General features: G+C 41.3%; 2 protein-coding genes across 6 annotated transcripts; both read left to right on the top strand.

Annotated features, from left to right (window-relative positions):
- The first annotated feature begins 8,057 nt into the window (after positions 1–8,057).
- On the top strand, positions 8,058–16,615 carry LOC131322496 (UPF0496 protein At3g19330-like). 5 transcript variants are annotated; one of them, XM_058353839.1, is made up of 6 exons: positions 8,279–8,417; positions 12,604–12,785; positions 12,894–12,985; positions 13,109–14,185; positions 14,827–14,899; positions 16,194–16,615. In XM_058353839.1, exons 2-4 carry the CDS (start codon positions 12,643–12,645, stop codon positions 14,167–14,169), a joined length of 1,296 nt encoding a protein of 431 aa, XP_058209822.1. In that variant the 5' UTR covers positions 8,279–8,417; positions 12,604–12,642; the 3' UTR covers positions 14,170–14,185; positions 14,827–14,899; positions 16,194–16,615. The 5 variants fall into 5 exon arrangements, with proteins under 5 accessions (XP_058209823.1, XP_058209825.1, XP_058209822.1 ...); XM_058353840.1 differs by lacking the exon at positions 12,894–12,985 and having other exon boundaries at positions 8,058–8,417; positions 12,697–12,785; XM_058353842.1 differs by lacking the exon at positions 12,894–12,985 and having other exon boundaries at positions 8,278–8,417; positions 12,675–12,785.
- Positions 16,616–20,329: 3,714 nt separating this feature from the next.
- On the top strand, positions 20,330–22,743 carry LOC131323851 (uncharacterized). The gene is made up of 4 exons (XM_058355690.1): positions 20,330–20,586; positions 21,121–21,719; positions 22,284–22,572; positions 22,713–22,743. The coding sequence occupies exons 1-4, from the start codon at positions 20,330–20,332 to the stop codon at positions 22,741–22,743; spliced, it is 1,176 nt and encodes a 391-aa protein (XP_058211673.1).
- Positions 22,744–25,019: the final 2,276 nt, after the last annotated feature.

Raw genomic sequence — 25,019 nt, 5'->3', positions numbered from 1 at the left:
TTTCCATCTATTGGTCGTGTAATCCTTATTTGTCTCTAAGCTGAGGCTAGAGTGGCAGAAGTGCTAGGCATTGTCTTCTTTGCCTTTGGAGGAGGGCCCCGTATCGTCTTTCGCCTAGGAACCGCCCTGCCCTGCCCTGCACCTGCATTGTCAATTTTTATATTATACATTGTGCATATTGTATATTTCAATGTTGAAAGTAGGGACTATCTATCAAATATCAAGAGCAGGGCTATCTAGTATTGAAAGCAAGAATTGAACAAGTTTTTGGGATTATACCTGAGGTCTCACCATTATCGGTGTAGGAGCTGGAGCTACCGCTGGAGGGTAATGCAACAACAAGAGAGTGTTGCTTGCTATCCTATGAAACTCCTTCTCCATCGTGAGCATCAAGCTCACGGCCTCCTTCGCCCAATTTGTTGGCACCTGAAATACATTTCTGGGAATTCAGAATATAGTTCAAGTATAGTGCAAGGGAAGGAAATGGTGCAAACATAAGCTATGTCTTACCGAGTCGGTGATCTGTGCAGGCTCTTTCTTGGACGGCGAAAACTAAACAGTGGCAGCCTCTCCCTGCGCGTCACACCTCTAAGGTCCAAGAAAGTCGTGGTAGCCTTCCTGGCGCTGCACCACTAGCCCTCTGCCTAGGGCGAACTGCCTCTCCACTCGGCCTCATGGCCGCTTGTCGCCTCTCAAGCCCCAACACTAGGGCCTTGGACTCCACAGCTCTGTAACCCATCACTCTAAGTGGTGTCGCCAAGTATTGCCTTTGGTAAATGGCGTAATCACGCTTAGGCCTCAAGAAAGCTGAAAGGTCGGTCGCCGGTGTCATGAACCTCTGTAGCTCTGCCAGCGTGTACCTGTCTGTGTGCGAAGCACGAGGCAAAAATGACCCCAAAACTTGAAACTCAGGCCGATCAAGTGACTGTCGCGTCACACGGTTACCCAAGTACCACTACCACCCAAAAGCTAACTCCAGCAGCACCCTGCTTGTCGTCACCACCCTGCTCCGTGCCACATACTCTGGTTCAAGCACTGTTCCGCCCCACGGGTTCCACTCCACCTGCAGCACAATCAATAATTCAAGATAAATGATATCAGCGATAGCATTAAAGCATTTCAAGGCAAAGTCTACTAGCAGAATTTCTATTTACCTAGGTACTTAACAGCTTGTCAAGGTAGACTCTGAAGGCGTGGAGACTCCCCTTTGACTTCTTTTGGCCTCTGTGCAGGAGACCCCAGATCAGTGCACGCAGGAGAGTCCTCAAGTTAGGGCACAAGTCCCCCATGAAGCCTTAGCACGTGCCTAGAGCCACTCCTCTCTAGTCAAACTATAAGGCTATGCTAAGGTCCCGCAAGGCCGGTAAGTAGGACAAGTGCACCTTGCTACACCTATTCGGGTACAAGGAAGCACTAAACAAGTACAACAAGTAAGCCCTTGCCATCTGCTCTTCCTCCTGCTGAGTAGTAGGGATATTCTTCAGATACTCCTTGAACTGGTCGTACTTCACCATCTCCTCGTCTCGGTCAGGCACCCATCCCAGGAACCACCTCAAGGTTGCCTCATCTCTATAAATCCCCATGTCAAACGGGATAGGCTCGCCTCCAACCCTCAGGCCCGTGATGGCCGCAAAGTCTAACTAAGTCACTGTCATCTCCCCCACTAGAAAGTGGAAAGTGTTGGATGTATCATGCCACCTCTCTACAAGAGCCGTCACGAGAGCGTGGTCGTTCTTTGCTTGCTTCAGTGTTGGGATGAACTTACCAAACCCCATCTCGTCCACTGACCACCTAACCCGCTCAAGCAACCCTATGTATAGTGTGAGCGAGCTTGCTACTCCTCCATGCCCGCACGAGATGGCACTCCTCCTCTGTTCAAGACAACACCAAGTAAAAGGGAATGCATTAGTACGTAGGCGATTCAAGTTCAGGATTCAAAATCGAGGCATCCTACAGACAAGTCAAGGCATCCTACAAACTTGTATGGTATTCAACACAAGTCTACAAGAGTCGAGTTCAAATTCAAATTGCGTGATGGTGCAAGTTACATGCGATACAAGCTTGGCCAATTCAACACAAGTTTAATCAAATGCGACAATTCAAATGGAAGCTAAAGCACATATTGAAATAATACCTGAGTCCAAGCCGTCGAAAGGTGCACCTCGAGGTCCCTTAGCACCAGCTCGGGATCAAAGTCATCCCGTTGCGGCACATAGCGCACAAAGCCCGACGGGATAAACATGTGCGGCTCTGGTGGCGTGTAAGTCTCTGCTACAAACACTGCACGTGTCGCCGACACTCTCACCTTGGCCTGTGCCACGGCCGTTTCCCGCACCCATGTCGCCTCAAACTGAGCCCTCTTTGTTGCCTCCGTCTCCCTCACAAACTCCTCCCCTTCGGCCCTACTCCTCTCGGTCTCGGCCCTTAGCCGCTCCTCCTCTTGGGCCAACTCAATCACCCTCTGCCTTTCCTCTCGAATAGTCAGAATAGCCTTAACCACCACTGGGTTATCCCAAAGTAAACAGGCAAGCACCTCCTCATCTACAAACTCCATGAAGTCTCCCCGGGTAATGGGCTTAGGCCCCAAAGACTCCACTGCTGGCCAGAACTCCACTTGTCCAATCGGCACCTCTGTGGGCCTTTCCTCTTCAACAAGTATACCTTTACCTCTCACCGGGTTCCGTAGCGGAGGATCGTCACGGACACCATCGCCACCATCGCCGCTACCGCTACCAGAGGTGCTGCCAAGGCCTCCACCGGTAATCACGACACGCTCCACGGCGCTCCTCGAGTCCAGTAGTTGAACATGTGGGCCCAATGCCTCCGGCACCACAAACGCGTGCTCTTCCTCCACCTCTGCGCGCCGATCGGTGTCGTCACCAACCTCTTGTGCTTGACTGCCAGCGTGGATCCCATTACTCGGCGCCCTTACACCTATGCACATCGTGGTCTCTTTCGCTGATTGATCATCGATTCGAGGCCTTGGGGCCTCGGCCTCGTCCCTCGGCCAATCCCTTCCGTTATCACCACCTTCGTTGCCGTTACTACCTTCCACCATGGTATGTGGGTGTGGGTTTTCTTGGTTTTGAAAGAGAACTAAAAAATAAGAAGAAAGGAGAAAGAGAAGAAATTGCAAGGGAGGGGGAGAGGATTTTTGAAACTGTCGAGAACGCTAGTTCTAAGTCGTCCCGTGGAAGAAAAGGGAAGAAAAATGGTTTGGGCTGGGTATAGGCCGAGTTTGAATTTAGGCCCATGGCCTGGACCAGCGCGCGCCGCAACGTAACCCATGCGCGCAGGTCCACTTGGGGCCTAAGGCCCAATCAGCAATTTTGCCAACTTCTCCCCAACTGGAATCCATATTACTGCTACCCATGCTATTTTCAAGGGTAATCACACCTTGGGTTACTTGATCCAATAAAACGACAGCATGTCCCATCTAACTCAACAACCGCTAGATCATTCTGAATAATGATCCGCCCGACGGCCTGTCCCGTCCAACTCAACAATAGCTCGATCATTCGGAATAATGATCCGCCCGACTACCTGTCCCATCCAACTCAACAACAGCTCGATCATTCTGAATAATGATTCGCCCGACGGCCTATCCTGTCCAACTCTACAACAGCTCGATCATTCTGAATAATTATCCGCTCGACGGCCTGTCCCATCCAACTCAACAATAACTCGATCATTCTGAATAATGATCCGCCCGACGGACTGTCTTGTCCAACTCTACAACAGCTCGATCATTCTGAATAATTATCCACCTGACGACCTGTCCTGTCCAACTCAACAACGACTCGATCATTCTGAATAATGATCCGCTCGACGGCCTGTCCCGTTCGGCTCAACAAGGGCTCGATCATTCTGAATAATGATCTACCCGTCTGACTCAACGATGGCCCGATCATCCTCAATGATGATCTACCTGTCCAAATCATTCTACCTATCCAATTCAGCGACGGCCAGTCCCATCCATTCAATCCATCAATGGCAATCAGAATATCGTCTGATTCAATCCATCAATGGCGATCAGAATATCGTCCAATCAATCCTCAACGACGGTCTGCCCGTTCAATCAGTCCACAATGACGGTCAGCCCATCTCGATCCACATCAGTCTAACTATTAGCGCATTTTCCAGCAGCCTTATTGCTCTGTCTCGGATGGTCTTTGATAAAGATATTGGCTCTGGTTCCCAACAGATGGAATTTAACCTACCTGATGCGATTTACCCGTGATTGTTGGAATTGTTTGTGTCGAGGGTAGTTTGATCCCTAGTAACGACGGCCTGTCCCATCCAATTCACTGACGACCTATCCCGTCCAAATCTGCAACGACAGCCTGTTCTATCCAAATCCAACCAACAAGCGGCGATTCACTCGTCCAATTCTACTTTCATCCCCAACGATGGTCCGCCCGTCCAATTCCATCCATCACTCAGGTTCCTTAATGTTTACATGTCTACTTTGCTAGTGTGCTCTGTTCTGGATAGCCTTGAGGGATGTCTAGAAATTTTTGACGTTACTTGTACCCAGTAAATGGCGCTCCAAGTTCTATTAAAGAGGGGCTACTGTTGACACCCCAATCTGGGCTTTCCAGATTAGTTTACTTACAGTATTTGATTCCCCAATGATGAAATGGATCGAGAACACTCGGGGAATGATGGTATTATTGAGCTTTGAGTGTTCGATACCCTATTAAACCCAACCAATTTCAAAAAGCCAGAAAGCCCACCTGCACACGTTGGTCCGAAACCAGCGTGCGCTGGTCCAAGTGCCTCGTGTTGGTCATCGGTCAGTTTTGACCATTGACCAGCATGGTGTTGTTTGGACCCGCACGCGCAAGTAATACACCCGCGCGCGTTGGTAAACCCCCATCCCATCACCTTTTCCCCGCCATGATCATAGGACTTTTGGGACTTCTTTGACCCTGTTTATTCGTCAGAGGGGTGATCTCAGGGCAGAGGATGTTCCCCTACCCCCTCTCTCACACCTCCCATCACCTTTCCCTCTCATTTAATGAGAATGAAGCCTTTCCCTCCAAGCCAAGGTTGCTCTCCTTTATCCCCTATAAATACCCCCCATGCACCTCATGCCAAAGGGTTACAAAAAAAATGGGTTACCATGTTACACACTATCCACTAATTCCAAGCTTCTTACTCATCTCTTTCTTGCAAAAGAAAACCATTAACAAGCTCCACAGAGATACACCATCATCCATCAAACACCATCATCCCACCTTCAAGCTTAAACTCAATCATTCCATTCAAACCCTAAAACCAAAGGTATAACACCTTTGTACTACATTCTGTTCCGATCCCTGAGGGGGGCTGACAGGGTCAAGGCTGGTAATCAATACCAAGTCCTAGCCCTAAAGCTAGCAGGTTTTCAAAAATCGTGTTGCAGGTTACCAGCGCATGCCGGTCCATAACAAGCGCGCGCCACTTTGTGGTTGCGCTCACAGATCTTGCGCGAGGACTGGAACCCTGTTATTTCATGTTCTCCTTTGCATATACACCACTGCAAGCATTCTAAAATTAGTGTACTGCTTTCCTTTACTAAAACTGTTAGTTTTATTTCAACTTGAATACCTGCTGCAATGGAATACCCTTGGGGCCTTTGTGGACGTGTCCCAGAACCTAGAAACATGTAGAACCAAGCACTGGTTTGTTGACTCAAACCTGTGCGCAGCAGTGGTCTACCAGCGCGCAGAGGTCTAGTCTCGACCAGTGGCTGGCCTTTGCATGGGTTACTAGGCTTTAGCCTTTGTTTTTGTCCCCACACTGTTTATGGAGTGTTTTATTCATTTGGTGGCTTTGTAGCCCATTCAAACTGTCTATAATTGTATATTAACTACCTACAAACTGTGTGGTTTGTCCTGGGTGTGCATTGGTCATCTCCAGAGCCCAAAGGGTTGAAAGTAAGAGCTGTGGGTTTAAGACTACTAGCACGCGCGTGTTATGGTGTTTTGCGCATAGGTCAGACCTGCATGCAATGACTTGATCAGTGCATGCTAATTTCTTCCTGCGCACGACACTCCAAAATAGTGCTTTCCAGTCTGTTTAAGCTCCCATAGGAGTCTGCTTTCATCCTATTCTTACTGTTTCAAGAAGCGAGCATGCCATTCTATCACATCCTGCAAACTTGTTACAGTCTCAAACCCCTTTAAACTATTTCCCTGCCCTAACTGGCTAAAATTGATTAATGAGAAAGAATTGCAAATGTTTTACAAATGTCTGAGTAGAGACCGATCTCCAGATTGGGCAAGAGGTGCCTTACAACTCTTCCCCTCTCTTAACCTAGCTCCCGAACCTCAGATATCAAGGTGACGACGAACCTGTCTACAAGCATTTTTCAAATCAAATAACGTGACAAACATTTCAAGTTCGGTTCCTTGGGTGGCAAACTTTCAAACCCAAGTGGCGACTCTGAATTGAGCATTTCACCGCGCTTCCAAAAAAAGGCGCACCCGCTTATCCCGATCGATTTTCAGGGCGTGTGCCCACATGTTTAGGGTTTGCGATTATTATAAAGAGTGGGAAGTTGAAATCAGATAAAGTCCGAACATGGCCATGAACTTTATACCTTAGAGAAACTCCGAAGAACCCAACTTTCCACACTACATAGTTGACAAAAAATATGACTTGGCCTGAGTCAATCATATATATGGTCCAAATATATATTCCATGGAGTCGGATTCAAATATTATCTTGGTCTATATACCTCGAAGAATGTTCACCTAACTTTCCACACTTCATAGTTGACGTCAAATATGACTTGGTCTGGTTTAATAGTATATATGGTCCAAACATATATATTATGGAGTCGGATTCAAGTGTTCAGTTGCTCTTCATACCTTGAACAATGTTAGTTCACCTAACTTTCCAATGTCATAGTTTACAGAAAATATGACTTGGTCTGGGAAAATAATAAATATGGTCCAACCAAATATTGCATGGACTTTTTTTTAATTATTGTGTTGCTCTTTATACCTTGCAGAATGTTTGTTTAGGTGGAATGGGAGATAGCCTAAGTTTGTTTGAATGACAATTTTGTACTCCTTTTTTATATGGATATGTTATATGACGTAGTGTATAAAAGGAGATACAAAACTCATTCTCATTCTCGGGGAGGAACCTTTCTCTCAAAGGCAGCAACATGCCATACACGGCCACCTTTAATTTAGAGTTGCCATTAATGTTATGTCATGTAGAGGAACACTTTAGTTAGATTGCAACCAAAACCCATACATCTAGGATTGATTACCAAAAAATAAAAGGAGGAAAAAGAGGAGTACAAAATTAGATTGATTATCCCATTTAAGAGCTACCTTCCAGGAGCAGGTAAGAGCTGACAATATGAGACAAGAAATCCTGAGAAGCAAATCGTAAAAACCTTTGCAATGGGTAATACAACAATGTTTATAGTCCCAGCCAACAATTCTCCTCCTCCGGCTCCACCCTGATTTTCCATTACCACTTGTGCTAAATACTTTTCCATATTTCCCTATATGAACGTCACTTATCAAATCCCAAAAAGAAAAAAGTTGATTTCTATATTTGCAAGGAATCACAAATGACACACAGAGTGTGCTTTGTCTGTGTGTGTGCATATATATATATATAGCCATCAGATTTACAAATCCAAACCCGTACATATCAAACCCTAATCCAAAAAAAGAAAAATTACATGATGAGTGTGAAACAGATTCGAACATGATTGAAATGGATTGAGACGGAATATATGGCCAGAGGAAGCATGCGCACGTCTTCGATTCTTCTAGATCACAGAGGACAACTATGGAGACCAAATCTGAGAGAGAGGGAGAGAGAGAGAGCTGATTTGGTCTGTGTCGTATGTTTGAGAGAATGAGAAGAGGGTTTTGGGGGGATTTTGATTACAAAGGGTGCCGTTTATTATTTAGGGGCAAAATTGTCCATACTGTTCCACTGGTGTCATGCTCACTATGTATTGGTGATTAGAAGAGAAGCTACCATGTATTTGTAATTTGGAAACTGCATACCATAAAAGTGGTGAATATGGGCCGCCTGCTCCACTGTCCGATCATTTTCCCTTTCCGATCTGTGTTTTCAAGAATAACAATTGACTTTTACACAGATTCTCCTCATTCAAAACCGCCACTGAGGAGGACATGGTCCTGTGGTCGTACCCGCCAACGCCCAAGCAACTGGCCGCCACCATCGGCTGCTTCGTCACCGGCGCCGCCCTCTTCTCCATTGGAGCCCACCTCTCCTTCGCCAACGTAGCCCCTCAACAAGCTCGCACCAAGGCCCGCAACGATTTCGTCAAAGATCGCCTTCGAAAGTTTCTCCAAGATTAGCCCCACCAAACAAATAGCTTTAAAACCCACTTGATCCAACTTTAAGCATCAACCCTTCTTACTCAAGTCCCCTAGGTATGTTAAATTCTACCCACTCTTAATGTTTACTTGTACTTATCCTTGTATGGATGCTTGCATACATTCTATAATTGCGTAATGGATGATCTTGTTTGGCGTCTTTTTGATAGTTTGTTGTTTATATGTTTTCATTCAACGAGGATCAGGGGTTGTGGGTTTTTTTCCTCGATGAATGTTATTGCGCAACACATGTTTGTCGAAAGTCCTGAGTCAAGAAAACAAAGGGGTCCCATTTTTTTCCATGGAAGCATTCGGTCGTCTTTTGAATAGTCTAACCAAGTTATATTTTCAATTTTTTGCCATTCTAGTGTTGTTGTTCATAATTTCAGGTGATTAGAATCTTGTGCCAGAACTTTAAGTCAGCTGTAACAAAAACATGCAAAACATTTGTTGCTAGAAATTTAGTAGTAAAAAGAAAAAAACCACACTTAATGATGATGTCTGTCAAATAGAGAGACAATCCTGAATAAACATTTTAAATGATGAGAAAAATGGAAGTTTAACGTGTAGATGCCCTTGTTTTCTACAACGGCACACCAGCATATAAAACTTAACAGTTGCACGATGATTTTTCATATGTTGAAAGTGTTTCATAATAGCTTTCTTTCAGATTATCAAACGTGTAAGTGGTCCGGAATATAATCCATAACCCAAATCGCCCAAATGGGTCCAAAGTGGATAACCCCATCACCTTTTCCAATAGGAGGGTCCGCTGGGCTGCTCCGTCCAGCCACGCAGTAGTCGGTCCAAGGTGTTGGATCGGGTCATGTCCGTGAACTACAGTGGAAATCAGGCGCACCAGTGCGGAGCGATTCTGTCCAACCATGCAACATACAACAATATGCTCACAGTAAATGTACGGTCCAACCACATGGCATTGTTTGATGGTACCACGTGGCGCAGTCCCTTGCCGTGCAACAACGTTGTATTCGACATCTGTCGCACAGGATGCACGGTACCAACCTTGTCAGTAGGCACTAACCGGTTGCTGAGAGAGAGAGAGAGAGTGCACCATGCCATATTTCGGTCTGTTCATCTTCGGCCTTTTATTTTAACGAGAAGCTTCAATGGAATGCTACTAAGCTCTTTTTCATTTACAAATTTCTCAGGCTAGCTTAATTTCAATATTTTGGGCTCCATTATCTGCCTACTCATAACTTCAAGTAGATTTTAATTTACTTTGGCCCAGTTCCAACAATACTAGATCTGCTGCCGTGAGTACAAATATAAGTTTACAAAACCGGAAAAGTTAATGTCTTCTTTGAACCCAAGAGGTACATTAGAAGTTAGAACCCTCCAGCTATAAGCTAGATCTGCACTTGGTACCAGGTAAAATACTGCATACTGGTACTTTGCATGGTACATCTGCAAGCTATCAGATACGCAAAACACTTCCCCAGTTTTGTGCTTAGCATGTTCTTAGAAGTAAGCTTTGTGTTCTACGAGCTTTTACGTAAACGACATCTAACATAGGTACATAACTTACTATTGACTTTGAACTCTGTTTTGTCTTGGATCCTTTATCAATGAAGCTATTAACTAATTATTTATTTTGGTTATTTTCTTATTGTCACATCAAATGTATGCCTTCAAATTATAAAATATATTTTTAGTGATGTCCCAGCCCATACCTCCTACTGTTAGGTTTTATTCTATCGACGTTTGTGTAGTAGTGTGCTCGTGTACATACTTCAAATTTTGTAATCATGCAATATGTGTTTTTATTCTCTGTTTACATTTTATCTCTTGAGTTTCAATCTTTGTGTCCAAGTTGACTGGTACTGTGGTACATAGATGTAGTAGAGCGACAGTAGGAACAATATAAACCATCCCCTGAGACTCACCTATGCTAGATACAATTAACGGCCTTCCTTCATAACTAGGAATCTCAAAACCCACTTTCACTTATCTTTGTGCGGAGGATGACACACTTCATGCACTTGCAGTTGCACCTACCTAAATACCTAATATCACGTGTTGTATATTTTCAACAAAAATAAAGTGTTGAGTCTGTTTATGGCTGCTCCTTGGATATATGTGCAAAAGCCATCCACCCACCAGGTTCAGTGGAGTTGATGGGGATCTATTGATTTGGTGGAAGGCAGCATATGTACGACTTCGCTTTAGCACGGTTTACGCAGTTTGCCATATGTGAGCATGCATCTGACTCCTGATAATGGTGTTGATCATCCTCGTAGCATGTTTCCCTATGCCAAACATGCTATTCGATGTTGGACTTAATGGTGTAGCAAAGAGGATACTCTGTTATATCCAATGTACGCGTACGCTAACAAATGGTTCTTAACACCTGGACTTATGATTTTGGACTATTTTGCTACTCTGCTAGCAATCAAACACAGTACTTGGATGAGTGAAAAAGCACAACTGGATTTGCATATGGCAGACTTAGAAGAAAATATACATACTTGGACTCATGAGAAATTTGAATATTTACTTGGTAGTCTGAGAAGCAAGCTATCTACCTGTAGAGCTGAGTACTTGCCTACTTGGCCACTAACACTATTGTTTGTCATGCTCTATGATGAGAACGGTATTGGAAATTTTTGGATTTTCTTAAGAATGTCCCACATGGGTTTATGCTGATGGTCACTTGACGATTGCATTAGCAAAGTATCTGGTGTATCGGGAACTACTTACTAGTAAGCCTATTGACACACATCAAGTTTGTTTTTCAAGAGCTTGTGAAGAACAATAAGTTGAGTTGGTGTCTGGCAAGTCTCAAGAAAACGTTGCAGATGTTTTCATGAAGGAATTATCGTATCATGTTTGTCAAGAGTTCGAAAATGTAAACTTGATTAATCATGTCTGATGGGGACATATAAATGTAAACTTATTGTAAGAAGACAATAGAAGATTGACTAAAGATAGTCAAGTCTGATACATTACGTTAAATTTGGAGCAAGACAATTTTTGTATACATTGCAGTGTTTATTATTTGATAATTTACTTTGGATTCATTTTTTCAAAGCTCAGAGAACTAAATTCATTGACAGTTTTTGAAATGTTCTTTTTTTTCAGAAAAATATGGAAAAGGAACTCTTCAACTGGAAAACATCAAAAAGAAACTTGCATGTTCTTGGAAATAATTTTACTATAAAATAAAAAATTGGAAAATGGTGTGTTTTAAGTGTTTTGCAAATGAGTCATACAACTAAACCATACATCACATATATATATATATATATATATGGAGAGAGAGAGAGCCGGGGGGGGGGGGGGGGGGGGTGGGGGGGGGGGGGGTGTAAGTATTACTTCAAACCATTGGATTAAAGTGTAATAAAACTATTAAATCAGTATAAATATCGATTCATAACAAAGTACTCTCTCTCTCTCTCTCTCTCTCTCTCTCTCTCTCTCTCTCTCTCTCTCTCTCTCTCTCAGTATTACTTCAAACCATTGGATTAAAGTGTAATAAAACTATTAAATCAGTATAAATATCGATTCATATCAAAGTACTCCCTCCCCCCCCACCCAAAATAAAAAAATAAAAAAAATAAAAAAATTGAAATTATTACACCTCTACCCCCAGTGTCCCCAATTGTGTACGCTAGTGTCCATGCTGTCCCCAGCCAAAAGTGAATTAAATTTAAGGGACAAGTGACTTGGTGTGTCACCGTCTCCCGACACGGGTACGGCAACCTTTGGAGTGTCGGTGCTTCATAGGTTGAAGATTTTTTAAGTGCACAATTTGTGTTCCCTAAAAAAGTTCGATTCCACAGTTGGACAAACAGATTGGGATGGAGTAGCAATTTGAGCAGGAGTAGGATGCTTGACGCTGAATGACTCCATCTAACAATTATTAGTTTTGGTTGGTCATTCCCTTGTTGGCATCGCAAGCGGTGTTGATGAGCTTAAAAGCTAGTTATGAATTATTGGTTATGTGAGATGGATTTAGTCGAATATGTAGCTTGTGCATGCCATTTTTATGTTTTAAGTTATGCTCTTGATTATATATTGTCTCAATCTTAGGGTACTTTTTTCGTGGTTAGATACGTCCTGTATGCTAATCTGGGACACATGAAAGTATTGAAAATATTGGAGTGTTCCCAAACTTGTATTGTTCTGTTATTTTGTTGTACAATCTTTGCTATTTTCACTCCTTACGGTTGCCGTTTCACTTTCATGGTCACGAGAAGACTAAAAGCTAACTCTGTTCTTTTAGATCATCTACTTGCTATGAAACTTTGATTGAAGTACTTGAATGCCAATTCACAATCTTATACTTTATTTGAGTTTATTAAACCTGCCACCCCAGTTGGAGGCTCAACCAAATGCTGCATTGTGTGATACCATCATTGTCAAAGAGAAGACAAAATCCCAATTCATCCCTCCCATCACTGCAAGGTAAATTCCTATCATGCTCTTCCCTTTCATTTAATCTAGGGCCTTGTTTGTTTGGTTGGACGTATAGCGTAGGGATATAAAACTACATAAAATAAGTAACCTTATCAGATTAATAGTGAGGGGATCAACAATGCCATGCCCCAAGGTGTTGTATATCACATGTTTGGTGGAATATCCTAGCTGCAAAAGATTCATGTTGGGTATGTGGTCCCTTGGATTTATTGAGCAATTTAGTGCTTTAATTTGGACAAACAAACAGGACCTGTAGTTAATGAAGCTCTAATGTGTTACCAAGCTTACGCTGATTTGTGAATAAATTGTAGGAAGTTCAGCTGAAGATACACCGAGTTCAAGCGCTCAACCCTCTCCCACCATCAATCTCACAAGCGAATACACCCTTGCCATCCAGACAACTTCCTACAGCGAGATATGGTCTAGAATCCATCCCAATGACCCTTCTTATGAAGGACACTTGGGGGAAGGGGAGGCCCTTGAAGAACATCAGTCATTGGAACAGATCCTTAACCCTAGCCGAGAGTGTGTCGACAAAGCACTTCAGCATGCTAGGCCGACTACCCTTACCCACCTTGTCTCCACCTACTTTGACCACAGTGAAAATACCTCCCATCTTTGCCTCATTCTCCACGACAGTGTCCGCCAGGCCCGCTTAACTTACCACAACCTTCATAACCTCCTCGATGTTCTCCCCCTAGATTCTGACCCCAACTCCCTCACCCAGTCTCAGTGCGATTGGGCATTTGACATCTTTCTAAAATTTGACCGCCTCGACAATCCCTTCCCCTGTCCAGACTCCCACAACTTCCGCGACATGCGCCATTGCTTTTCTCAGCTCAACGACCAACTCCATCGCCGCCTCTGCAAGTCCCGCTCTAGGGTCCGCCTCCTCCGCCGCGCCACCACTTGCTCCACCGTCTGCCTCATTGGTACTGCTGTTAATGTTTGCTTAACAGCCATGGCCATAGCTTCTCACGCTCTTATTGCCCTTGTTGCAGGCACCCTACTCCCCGCGGTCCTCCCCTCCAAGATAACTAAGAAGGAGATGGTCCATATGGCACAGCTTGATGCAGTAGCAAAGGGTACTTATGTCCTTCACAACGACCTTGACACAATTGATCGCCTGGTTGAGCGCCTGTATACAGCCGTTGAGGGTGACAAGTTTCTGATTCGACTCGGATTGGAGAGGGGCAACGACAGGCATCCCATCCATGAGATCGCAAAGCAGCTTCAGAAGAATCATCTCAATTTCCTTAGCCAGCTGATGGATCTTGAGGAGCACATATGCCTATGCTTTGCTGCAATCAACAGGGCTAGATCTCTCCTCCTTGAAGGGATCCATCTTCATAAATCTCATAATTGCAATTAATTTGCTGCATTTACTGGTGAGTATTATTTGTTTTTTTGTTGCCAACATGTAGAACGCGTTTCTATTATTATACTGTTTGACTTGGGTTCTCTATGTTCAATTTATCTGGTTATCAGTACGCTTTTGCATTCCTCAACAAGGTTGATGCCTCTACATTTGGTGGTTTCTCCATATGTTGATATATAGCAAGAACTACTAGACACTGTTGGAAATTGTCCCACATCAATTAATTATCTATTCGAAAACTAGTATATGAGCCTGAGTAGCCTCTCCTCTCATTACCAATTGGTTTTGAGGTGGATGCTTGGAAATTGTCCCGCGTCAATTAATTATCTACTCGAAAACTAGTATATGAGCCTGGGCGGCCTCTCCTCTCATTGCCAATTGATTTTGAGGTGGATGCTTTCACAGACACTGCTTCGTTCCTGTTAGGCCATGCTTAGAAACAATAGAATTGAGTCCAACCTATTACATCAACAGAGGAATAACTTGATCATTATTACATATCTTTTGTGGATATGTCTGTATTTCCTCGCCTCTTCAAGCACACATATTCATCTTGGAGCCCAAAAGTTTAATAATTTTCCTAATGTTCTATTTATTCTCTGTTCCGATCCAGTTATCTGAACATCTGACATGAGTGTAAAATGATGTCAGAGACAACCACACTGCATCAGTTATGAATTGAAGGAACTAAAGAAAGCGAAATAAGAAAAGGGACTGACGTCAGGTACTTTACTAAGACTGCTACCTTCGATGTTATCATGATTCGTCACCTATCTCAATGGCGTGGTTATAGTTATGTCAATAGGTATTTCAAACTTCTCAGTTATCGTTTTCATTGATGAAATGTGCAAAATGGATTCTTACTTTGTGGTTAATTTGAATTATTGTTGTTCAGATCTACTTGTTTATGTGGATCTGTCCTGTACCTGGCCTGCTTGGGATCGGTCCTTATTGTAACAGCAGTTTGCAAAATGAATTACACCTGCAACTTCATTTACATAGGAGGAACAAAGTCTGTATGACTGTTGTGTTGTGTTAATTGTTAGATAAACAAGTGGCTGGTGCTCTGCTTACGTACTGGAAAACATTCTACATTCTCTGTATTTGTGATTTTCTCTTTTAAAATGCTTAATTTACTTGTGGTATGACATTAGAGCGCTAAATAGTAAATATGCTTGCATCTATGGAAGGGCATGAATTATATGTTTGTATTCGGTTCAAAACTCGTAATTATGAAAGGCTTCTTACTTCTTAGCTTTTGTTTCGAGACTATTGTGGACCATCATTTGGGGACTGAACTGGACATAGTTTTTATCCCAAGCCTTGTATTTCGGTGTCAGTTTATATAGTTCATCTGATTCCCGATTAACAAGCTCGACATTGCTTGAGCAAGTTTCTTCTTTACAGTCACATAACAACTTCCGTGTAACCTATAATAAAGCTCAACTTCACACGAGCTCGCCACTATTCCAGAAAATGCTACTTGTAGGATTTCAACGTTAGATATTTCTGTTTTGAGTAAGTTTCACAACTACATTTTGGTCCCAAGTTTCCTGTGAATACGTCTTTCTCGTTAGCTCTCTTGTCCCCCCATTCAATAGTAAAAGGTTTCCATACGCATCCTCTCTGGAGCAAAATTAAAATGTTTCCCTACACATCCTCTCTGGAGCTGCATGGCGAGGTTATTGCATAATGGCCATAATCAAAGAATGATTTAACACGAGGATTTAAAGTTGAAGTACAGTTTGATTCTTTGGTTTTCCTGGTCAAAGTTATCTTTGATTTGATTTGTAATGCTCGCTTTAGTCAGGATGGCTAGTCAAAGTACGGATATATCAAATTTGCAGCCTATTTTGCTGTATCCAAGGCCCCTGTCCCAGCACATTGGTCACCCTCATGAGCGGGAGCCATTGCGCCTGTGTATGCGTTTGTTTTAAAAGTAATTCTGTTTATAATTGTCATACAGCCACTATACTTGATATTCATGTGCTTGTTTGTGCTACCTGTTTGTTTCCCAGCGAAGTGGATCTCATATAACTTCATGTTCCAACAGCACATCGACCGCAAGCTGCTTCAGATAGTCTCAACTTCCCGGGAATCGGAATTCATTCTCCCAATGAAAGAACTTAAATAGTTTTTTTTCCAAATTCTAGGGACACTCGCTCTGATACGAGTTTTGTGCTCCAATTGCATCTGATTAACTATAGGACCCCACACCCAGAACACCACTAGACGAAATGATTTAATTGCGGTACTAGAAATATCGATTCTTATTGTTTCAAGGATGTATCTGTTTCTGGTTACTTCTATTTTTTTCACTTAAGCAACAAATAAATCAAATGAAGGTGCATTATTTTTGGATGTACGTATGGAACTGGCTGAGATTTTATTTATTTATTTATTTATTGAAAGATCTCAACTCAACTCCTAGTGAAATATTTTTGCACTGGAAGATGTAATGATAATAGGATATGGGCTGTGTGATCTTGTACAGGAAGTAACTTGATGGAGTTATTTGGGACAACAAGCTGAATTATGGTTTTGGAAATGAAAATGGATAGTAATTTTGCATCTGAAATTAAATATTTTATCTGTTGAACAAACTGGGTTCATTGTTCAATTTGGATGGAAAATTTCATCTATCGACTAGTACTTACACTTTCTAAAAACTGCAAAAGTGAAGTACTCCCTCCGTTCATTTTTTTATACACTATACATAGTTACACTACACGTTATGTGGAGTCCATTTTGGGTCTTACAAAAATCCAAAAAAATATTCATAAATTCTAAAATATTGTTTTATGGGGTTTTGTAAAAAATCAGCTCCAACGGATATCGGTAAGTATTTCTCCCTCCGTCCCTTATTTAGAGTTCAGTATTGCATTTTGGACTGTCCCTTAATAAGTGTCCATTTTGTAAAATTAGTGGATAAAAGTTGGTGCATTGTCTATTTTGTTCTTAAAAGTATATTCTATTTTGAAAAGTTAATGAGTAAAAATTTAATGATAATATGTAAGTAGAAAAAGTGGAGGAAAAAGTTGATGTAAAAGATATAATGATAATATCTTTTTAATAAGTTGGAGTTACAAAGCAAGACACTTAAAAAAGAACAGAGAGAGTACTTCTTGATTCATAGGGATGAGCAATTTCGCCACTACAAATCTAGAAATGATACTTATCGGTATTCGTTAGAGCTGATTTTTTATAGGATCCCATAAAATAATATTTTAAATTTATCGGTATTTTCTTAAAAAATTTCTGAGACCCAAAATGGACCCTACATAATTGTAGTGTAACTATGTAGTGTAACATGTAGTGTACCTATCTTTAGTGCTTTTAGAGTTCAGTATTCTACTTTTGGTTTTTCCTAAATAAATGTCCATTTAGTAAAATTAGTGGGTAAAAGTCAATACATTTTATATTTTGCTCCTAAAAATAGATTTTATTTTGAAAAGTTAATCAGTAAAAATATAATAATGATGTTTTCATAAAGGGTAAGTAGAAAAAGTTGATATGATAGGTGCAATGATGATGTCTCTTTAATATGTTAGAGTTACAAAGCTGAACAGTTAAAAAAGAACAGAAGGAATATCATTTCTTGCTATTGACCAATCTCGGAAACAAATTCTAGTTTGGCTCTAGCGCTAGCTCATACTTGAACGGGGACACAACCAAGCTTATTCAACTATGTAACATTGCTCTCTCTTGTTTAAGAGTCACACACAAATAATGAGCCCTTCAATAATTTGAAATAATTGTTCAAATGGTCTTCTAAAAATCAGTTCAATCATATAATCGTAAGTTTAATCTTTCAATTTTTCGTTCAAAATTCCTAATTCTAAATGAATTTTGAAGAAAAATTAGACAATTGTGTGCAGTGCTGGCCCTGACATTTGGGTTGTCAAACTTCAAGCTCAAACTTGGTTGCCCGCTTAAGTCATAAAAAATAAAATAAAAATAGAAGCCAAAAAAAAAAAATGAAGGTCAAAATGTGCTTTTAGTTTGAATTCTATCAAAAAATTAAAATTAAAATGGAATTTGGGTTATAGTGCTTTATGATTTAGTATGATCAGATTCAAAGAAAAAAAAATGATGGGCTTCTATTTATTTGAACTTTCATTTCGAAATATTATGGACCAACTTGAAAAAATACAAACCTGACTTAAAAAATGATTAATTTTTTCATTGTAGTGTGTGTGTGTGTATATATATATATCCATAACGGGAGCCCTTACCGTATTAAAGTGAGGACGCCCCTTTTTTGACCAATTTGCAATGATCCAAGTCACTCAATGTGTTCAGAACGTGATTTTAAGGGTACTAGCAAGAAATCAGCAAAAAAAAAAAACTACTCAGATGAAGCCCTTTCCGGCCTTTTTTTTAGCTGATTTCTCGTGGGTACCCTTAAAATCACGTTCTGAATATATTGACAGGCTCGGATCATCGATATTTGGTCTGGAAAGGAGAGAAAATGGGATGTCCGCAATTTAACTAAAATAAGGGCGTCCTTATAAAAAGCTAACTAATATATATATAGCGCATGCCCGTGCCTTCATGGCTTGAATAATTGACACTCAAATAAATAGTTGACTCACGTGCAATACATGAACCCCTGCCCAACGAATCCAACTATGCGGAAAACAATATGTAACGACCCTAATTTTCGGTAAATAAAAATTTCGTTAAATATTTGAATTTTATTTTAATTACTTGGATTTGCTTTTAAAATTCCTTTTTAATTTCTAATAATCAGTCATAATTAGATTTGAGACTTATAAAATTTTATCTTTTTGCACCGAACAATTTAGTCATTTTCTAAAGACAAGTATACTTATAAAAGCACTTGTATATTTTCCTAACGAGTTAAATAAAATCTTTAAATTACATTTCTTGGCTAGAAATCCTACATGGCAATTAGAATTAGTTTCCAATCGATTAGTTAGAGAAACCGAACTACCATTTCACCTAGTTACAATCTTCTAACCCTAGATGGACCTTTTTGATCATCTTTGAGCCTTGTGAACCCATCCAAACCTTAATTGAACCTTTTGGACCAAAGGATGTAATTATTACACTTTCATGACTAGTCAATTTTTGACTTTATTCCTCATCATTACATCTTCTTAGTATATATTTTCTCTTTACCCATTGAACGATAGTTGTTAGGGAAATTCTTACCCTTTGGGTAATGGGTTTTGTTCCCAATCATTTAGTTAGGCAAACCTAAGTACTAATTAACTTAGTTACCTTTCCCTAGCATTTAAGAACCATTGGACAAAGATGGTAATCATGATACTACCAAAAGTAACACTCATAACCTACTTTAATCATGACTACTTGACCATAGACTTACTTTCTAGAAAACTATTAACCATTGGTCCATAAGATTACTTTTGGAAGCTTAACCTTTAATCATGACCTACCTTAGTCTTATAAGCCTACTTAGACCTAACCATGTCTATAAATTATTAGTGTTTACTATGCAGATGTTTGTATTTATGTTTACTTGTCAATGGTGTAATAGTGTAATCTTACTTTATTGTCCGTATGTTTGCTGTAGGCTTTTTAAGTTTAGCTTTATAGGTTTTTACTTTCCTGGCTTAAATAGTATTTGCCAACTATGTTGTAATACTGTATGCTGATGCACGTAGTGATGTAAGTAGATGTCTTGGCTGCCTATAAATAGCCAGGCCTCTCTCCGTTGTAAACCAAGTTAGTCACATGATAGTGCAAGTTAATATTATTCTCTCTCTTTTGTGATCCTATCCTACTTCGTGTTTGTACCCACTGTGTGTCTGAAAACTTGGTATCAGAGCCATGTCTTTCATTCTAGCTTAAACCCCCTCCTCTGGGAATTTCTTTTCCAATACTACGGTAAATTTTTCCTAAAAAAGAAATTGAAGCGTATGCTCTGTGGTTGCCTTCTAAGGATCTTCCACACCAGAAACTTCACTAACTGTTTTGATTGAAAAAAAATTCTTGTATCAGTGGGTTAAAGTACCTTGAGACGTTTGGCTTCAGAGAAAGCAGTTTGTCTCGGTTTATCTACCCTAGTATACAGAAATTTTGTTAATCAAAATTAGTTGAAGATTTTACAGTTAAAAGAAAAAATTTATTGTATGCGGAAGTGAAGGACCCAGAGTCTTTATCTTAAATGAACCGTTGGCTTTCACCCAATTCCCCTACCACATCTTCTCTAGTCTCTTCAAGTTCATCTACCAGTAGAAATTCTACTTCTTCTTCTAATCTTGAGTACCTCTATGAGTTTGAGTATCTTCCTGACGACAGTAAGGTTCCTCTTACTGATCTTCCTTTCCTCAACCCATATAATGCTTTTGTCCGTCCACAAACCTCTGTAAAAAAGACAGTCACCCAACTCTTCTCTACAAAGTGTCCAACCTCAGTAAAAGAGTATGTCCAAGCCTCTAAGTTTGATCAGTGCTTCATAGCAGCTACAGAAGCTGAACAGCTTTTACCCCTAGAAATCCCAGTTGATTTGCCTCGCATTTGGCAACAACAAGGATTTACCCATCTTCACTTTGGAGCAATCAGATTGGCCGTTACTTTCCATGGCAGAAAAGGTTTACCTATTACTTCCAGAATTGCTCTGGTTGATACTAGGTTTATGAAGTATCAGCATGCGTGTATTGCCACGGTCCAAACCACTTTAAATGCTGGAACTGTCATCTTTACCTTTTACCCCAACTTCAACATGCCACTAGCAGATCCTCATCTGCTCTCAGCTCTAAAAGTTCAAGTCCAAATTGGTGGTGCCTCCCAAATCTCCACTACATATGCTGCAACCCTTCACTACCAAATGGCCTACCGACTTCAAAACCATGCCTTTGACATGTCCTTACCCTCCTCTACAGATGAAGCCCTTTTCCTAACTGTCAACGCACCTCACCAAGCTTCGTGTGTTCATGTACCCCGACAAATTTCCAGATCTGAACTTCTTAAGCTTCTCCCAGAAAAATGGGTTACAGCTTTTGAGAATAACCAACACCAGCCCATACCTGTCCAATCTTCAAACCCACTTTTTGAAACCAAACCCGTTGGCACGGTAGAAATTTCTTTCCCAAGAGAAGCGTCTGCCTCACCTGCAACCCATCCAGTCATCTTTCCCTCAAGGATTGACATGTTTGTTGATGGTTCTAAACCAGAACCTCCAATTAAATATTTTCAATCTAGTGGTCTTCCAGTCTTCTATTTCAAGCACCCAGAAACAGGTCATTGTTACTTTGATGCCTGTAACTGTGATGAATGTTCCGAAGAAAGTTTTCTAGATGACGATGATGAGTCTGACAATCCTTGTCCCATTTGTCCTCAGTCACCCCAGTCAACTCCTATACCTTGTAAATCTCCACCTTCTCCAAAGTTACCATCCAAAAATGACCCTTCAGCTCAACCCAGTGGTTGTTTCATGTTCACCCCATCCCCATCTTTCACTGATGCAGATTTTCCTCCATTGGAATATCATAACCCTCAAGAAAGAACCACTCACCGTCATAAGATTCTTGATTCAACTACCATTCACCCTGATGGTAGTACCAAAGCAGTATCAGCAGCAGAAGCAGCCATAAATTGGCAATCAGCAAATTCTCTAGCACAAAATCAAATTCTCCAAAGAATTGCTAACTCTCAGCAAAATTTGGAAAATGTTGTCCATAAGAAGTTGTCAACATTAGAACTTCTTATCAGAGATTTGCAGCAGAAAATCCAACATGTTCACCAGGAACTCCTTCAGATGGCTTATGCCAACCAAGCATTTTCAGCAGCTTTTTCCCAAAAGGATGCTGAAATGAAGCATCTCAAGAACCAGCTTCACTCACTCCAGGCTCAGCAGTATTCTCAACAGAAAAATCCATTTGATATGTTCTCAACTTATCCCCAACAAAGTTTCTCTGGGTATCCTCAAATGTCTCAACCCTTACCTTTAAACCCTACCTCAATATTTGGTGATTCAAGCTCCAGTCTCTTTGGAAGCCCGTCGGCTTTCCTTCCTCCACCAAAAAGACCATCTCCACCAAAACTTCCTTTCCCAAAGCCCCAGATAAAACCTACCCAACCTCCAGTTGTCATATCTCCACCATCCTCCTCTACTACAGCACCGGTTACCTCCACTTCTTCTAGACCAACAGATCCACCATCTAACCCAAATTCCAAAGCACCTCAATTAATGGTCCAGCCGGTTGTTAGTCCTTCTAACAATCCAATCTCCACCTTGCTACATACCTTAGCCACCATGCCTGAAACCCCATCTCCCGAACCAACCATCGAATCTGATTCAGATATTGAATCTACTGATTCTATACCGACTCCTCATGTTTTCATGATGAACCCTGAAAACCCAGAAGAGGATGTTGAGGACCCTCCTATCATTGAAGAGGATCCTGAGTTTGAAACACCTCCAGAAATTCCAACCTTTGATTCCTTCTCCCATGCCAATATCCATACCCAAGGTTTCTCTTTTGATACCATTCCCCCCTCAAAATGGTTGGATAAACTCTATGAGATTCATGCCTGGTGTACTGCAGCTATGCTTTCTCCAAATGCTACACTAAGTAATGTCATTACTAAGTGTACAGCAAAATTTCTTGGCCGTCTCCGTCAATGGTTTTTAGCTCTCGGTGAATACCGACAACTACAACTCAAGCAGCTGCCAACACTTGACCAATTCATTTCAGTCCTCCATACTGAGTTTCTTGGAGACCACAACAACACCAAGGAATTCGTTCGAGAAGAATACCTCAGCATGAGATGCTGTTCATTCAAACGGAAAGATCTTGAGACTCACTATGACCGTATGTCTCAGAGATTTTATCTTCTCAACGGAATGGATGATGTTAATCTCAAGCAAGCTTTTCTCAATTCCCTTCCTGAACCATTGGGAAATGAGACAACAAGGCTCCTCCAGACAAAAGGATTAACGCTGAACTCAATTTCTCTTGGCGGTATTTATCAACACTCTTTGATTGCTTTAGAGAAACTGTGCAATCATCAGAAATTCCTCAGAACTCTTGAAGAACAAGGAAAACTTCTTGGCAAAGCTTGTGATCGGCCAGACTTATCCATAAAGTGTAAAGACAAGAAGTGCACTTGCCGTCCTTCACACCGGAAGTCTAAACACTTTCAGAAATGGAAGTTTCAATCTCTTGGCAGGTTCCCCAAGTCTTTCAAGTCCCGCAAGTTCTCACGAAAGAAGAAATGGAAATTCTTTAAGAAGAAAAAGTTCAGAGGACAGCGAAAGTCTGATCGCTGCTACATATGTGGAAAGAAAGGGCACTATGCGAAACAGTGTCCCAACAAAGCAGCTAGAGACAAGATGATGAACTCTTTGGCTCTCATTAATGGTGATCTCGAAGATGCTGATGTCGAGTCCCTATTTTCCATCGAAGATGAAGCAACAGATGATGCCGTCCTGGCATTCACTTTTGATGATTCCTATTCAGAATCAGATGATCTCCCTGATGAGTCTGATTCCTTCCCCTATGAAATCCAAACACTCTGTTTTCCAAATATCATGCTAGCTCAACCTTTAGCCAAGGTCCAGATCTTACTTGGAAAATATGAAAAACCCATACCAGTTATCGCTTTCTTTGATACTGGTGCAGCAGCCTCCATCCTCAACCCAGCAATTCTTCCCAGGTCCTACTGGCAGTCATGTTTCCGACCCTTTACAGCAGCCAATGGAGAAACTTTTGTCATCTCTCTAATCAGTAAGCCTATTATCATTCAACTTTTCCCTGGATACACCATAAAACACCAAGTCTATGGTTCTGATCTCCCAGGAAAAGATTTACTGTTAGGCTTTGATATCCTCCAAAATCTCAGCAAAGTTTCATGGCTCAAAAAAGGATTGAAATACAAAAACTACTTGTTACCTTGGACCACTCAACCAAACCTTTTCAGCATAAAAACCTTTTCCTCCATAAAAGAAGCCATAATCCAAACCTCTTGTGCTGAAACCCATTCCCAGTTCCTTACCAAATGTTCCAACCCGCTTTGGAAAAACCCAGATTTCTTCATTTCCCTTCCTTTCAAGAAAAATGAAGATATTAACCCCACCAAAGCCACACATCATGGAATGAACCCAGAACATTACCAACTTGCTCTTCAGGAGCTCCAGCAACTTCAGTCAGAAAGTTTGATTGAACCCACAACCTCTCAGTGGGCATGTGAAGCATTCTATGTAAACAAAAGGACAGAGCAGATAAGAGGAAAACTCCGACTGGTTATCAATTACCAGCCTCTTAATCATTTTTTGCAGGATAATAAGTTCCCTCTTCCTCGAAGAAGTGTTCTTTTTGCAAACTTGCCTAAAGCTCAGATTTTCTCAAAATTTGATTTGAAAGCAGGTTTTTGGCAACTTGGCATTCATCCCGATGATCGTCCCAAAACTGGATTTTGCATTCCAGATCACCACTTTCAGTGGACAGTCATGCCCTTTGGTCTTAAAACAGCTCCATCTTTATTTCAAAAGGCCATGATTCGGGTATTTGCTCCTATATTATCCACAGCTCTTGTCTACATTGATGATATCTTACTCTTTTCCCCAGATATTGAATCCCATGCTGTCCTACTACAAACTTTCCATTCCCTTGTCCAAACCCATGGCATTATGCTCTCAGAAAAGAAGATGCTTTTGGCCCAACCAGAAATTGATTTTTTAGGGATGCATATCTCTAAAGGTCAATATACTCTCCAACCTCATATAGCCTCCCAGCTTGACCACTTTTCAGATGAAAACCTCACAGTCAAACAGGTTCAGCAATTTCTAGGAATTGTTAACTATATGGCTGATTTCATCCCCAACCTTGCTCAATACCGTACCCCACTCTCAG

The sequence above is a fragment of the Rhododendron vialii genome, chromosome 4a (genome assembly GCF_030253575.1).
Source record: "Rhododendron vialii isolate Sample 1 chromosome 4a, ASM3025357v1".
NCBI lineage: Eukaryota > Viridiplantae > Streptophyta > Magnoliopsida > Ericales > Ericaceae > Rhododendron > Rhododendron vialii.
Note: the sequence above shows the minus strand (reverse complement) of the source record. Positions and strands in the feature narration are given on the sequence as shown.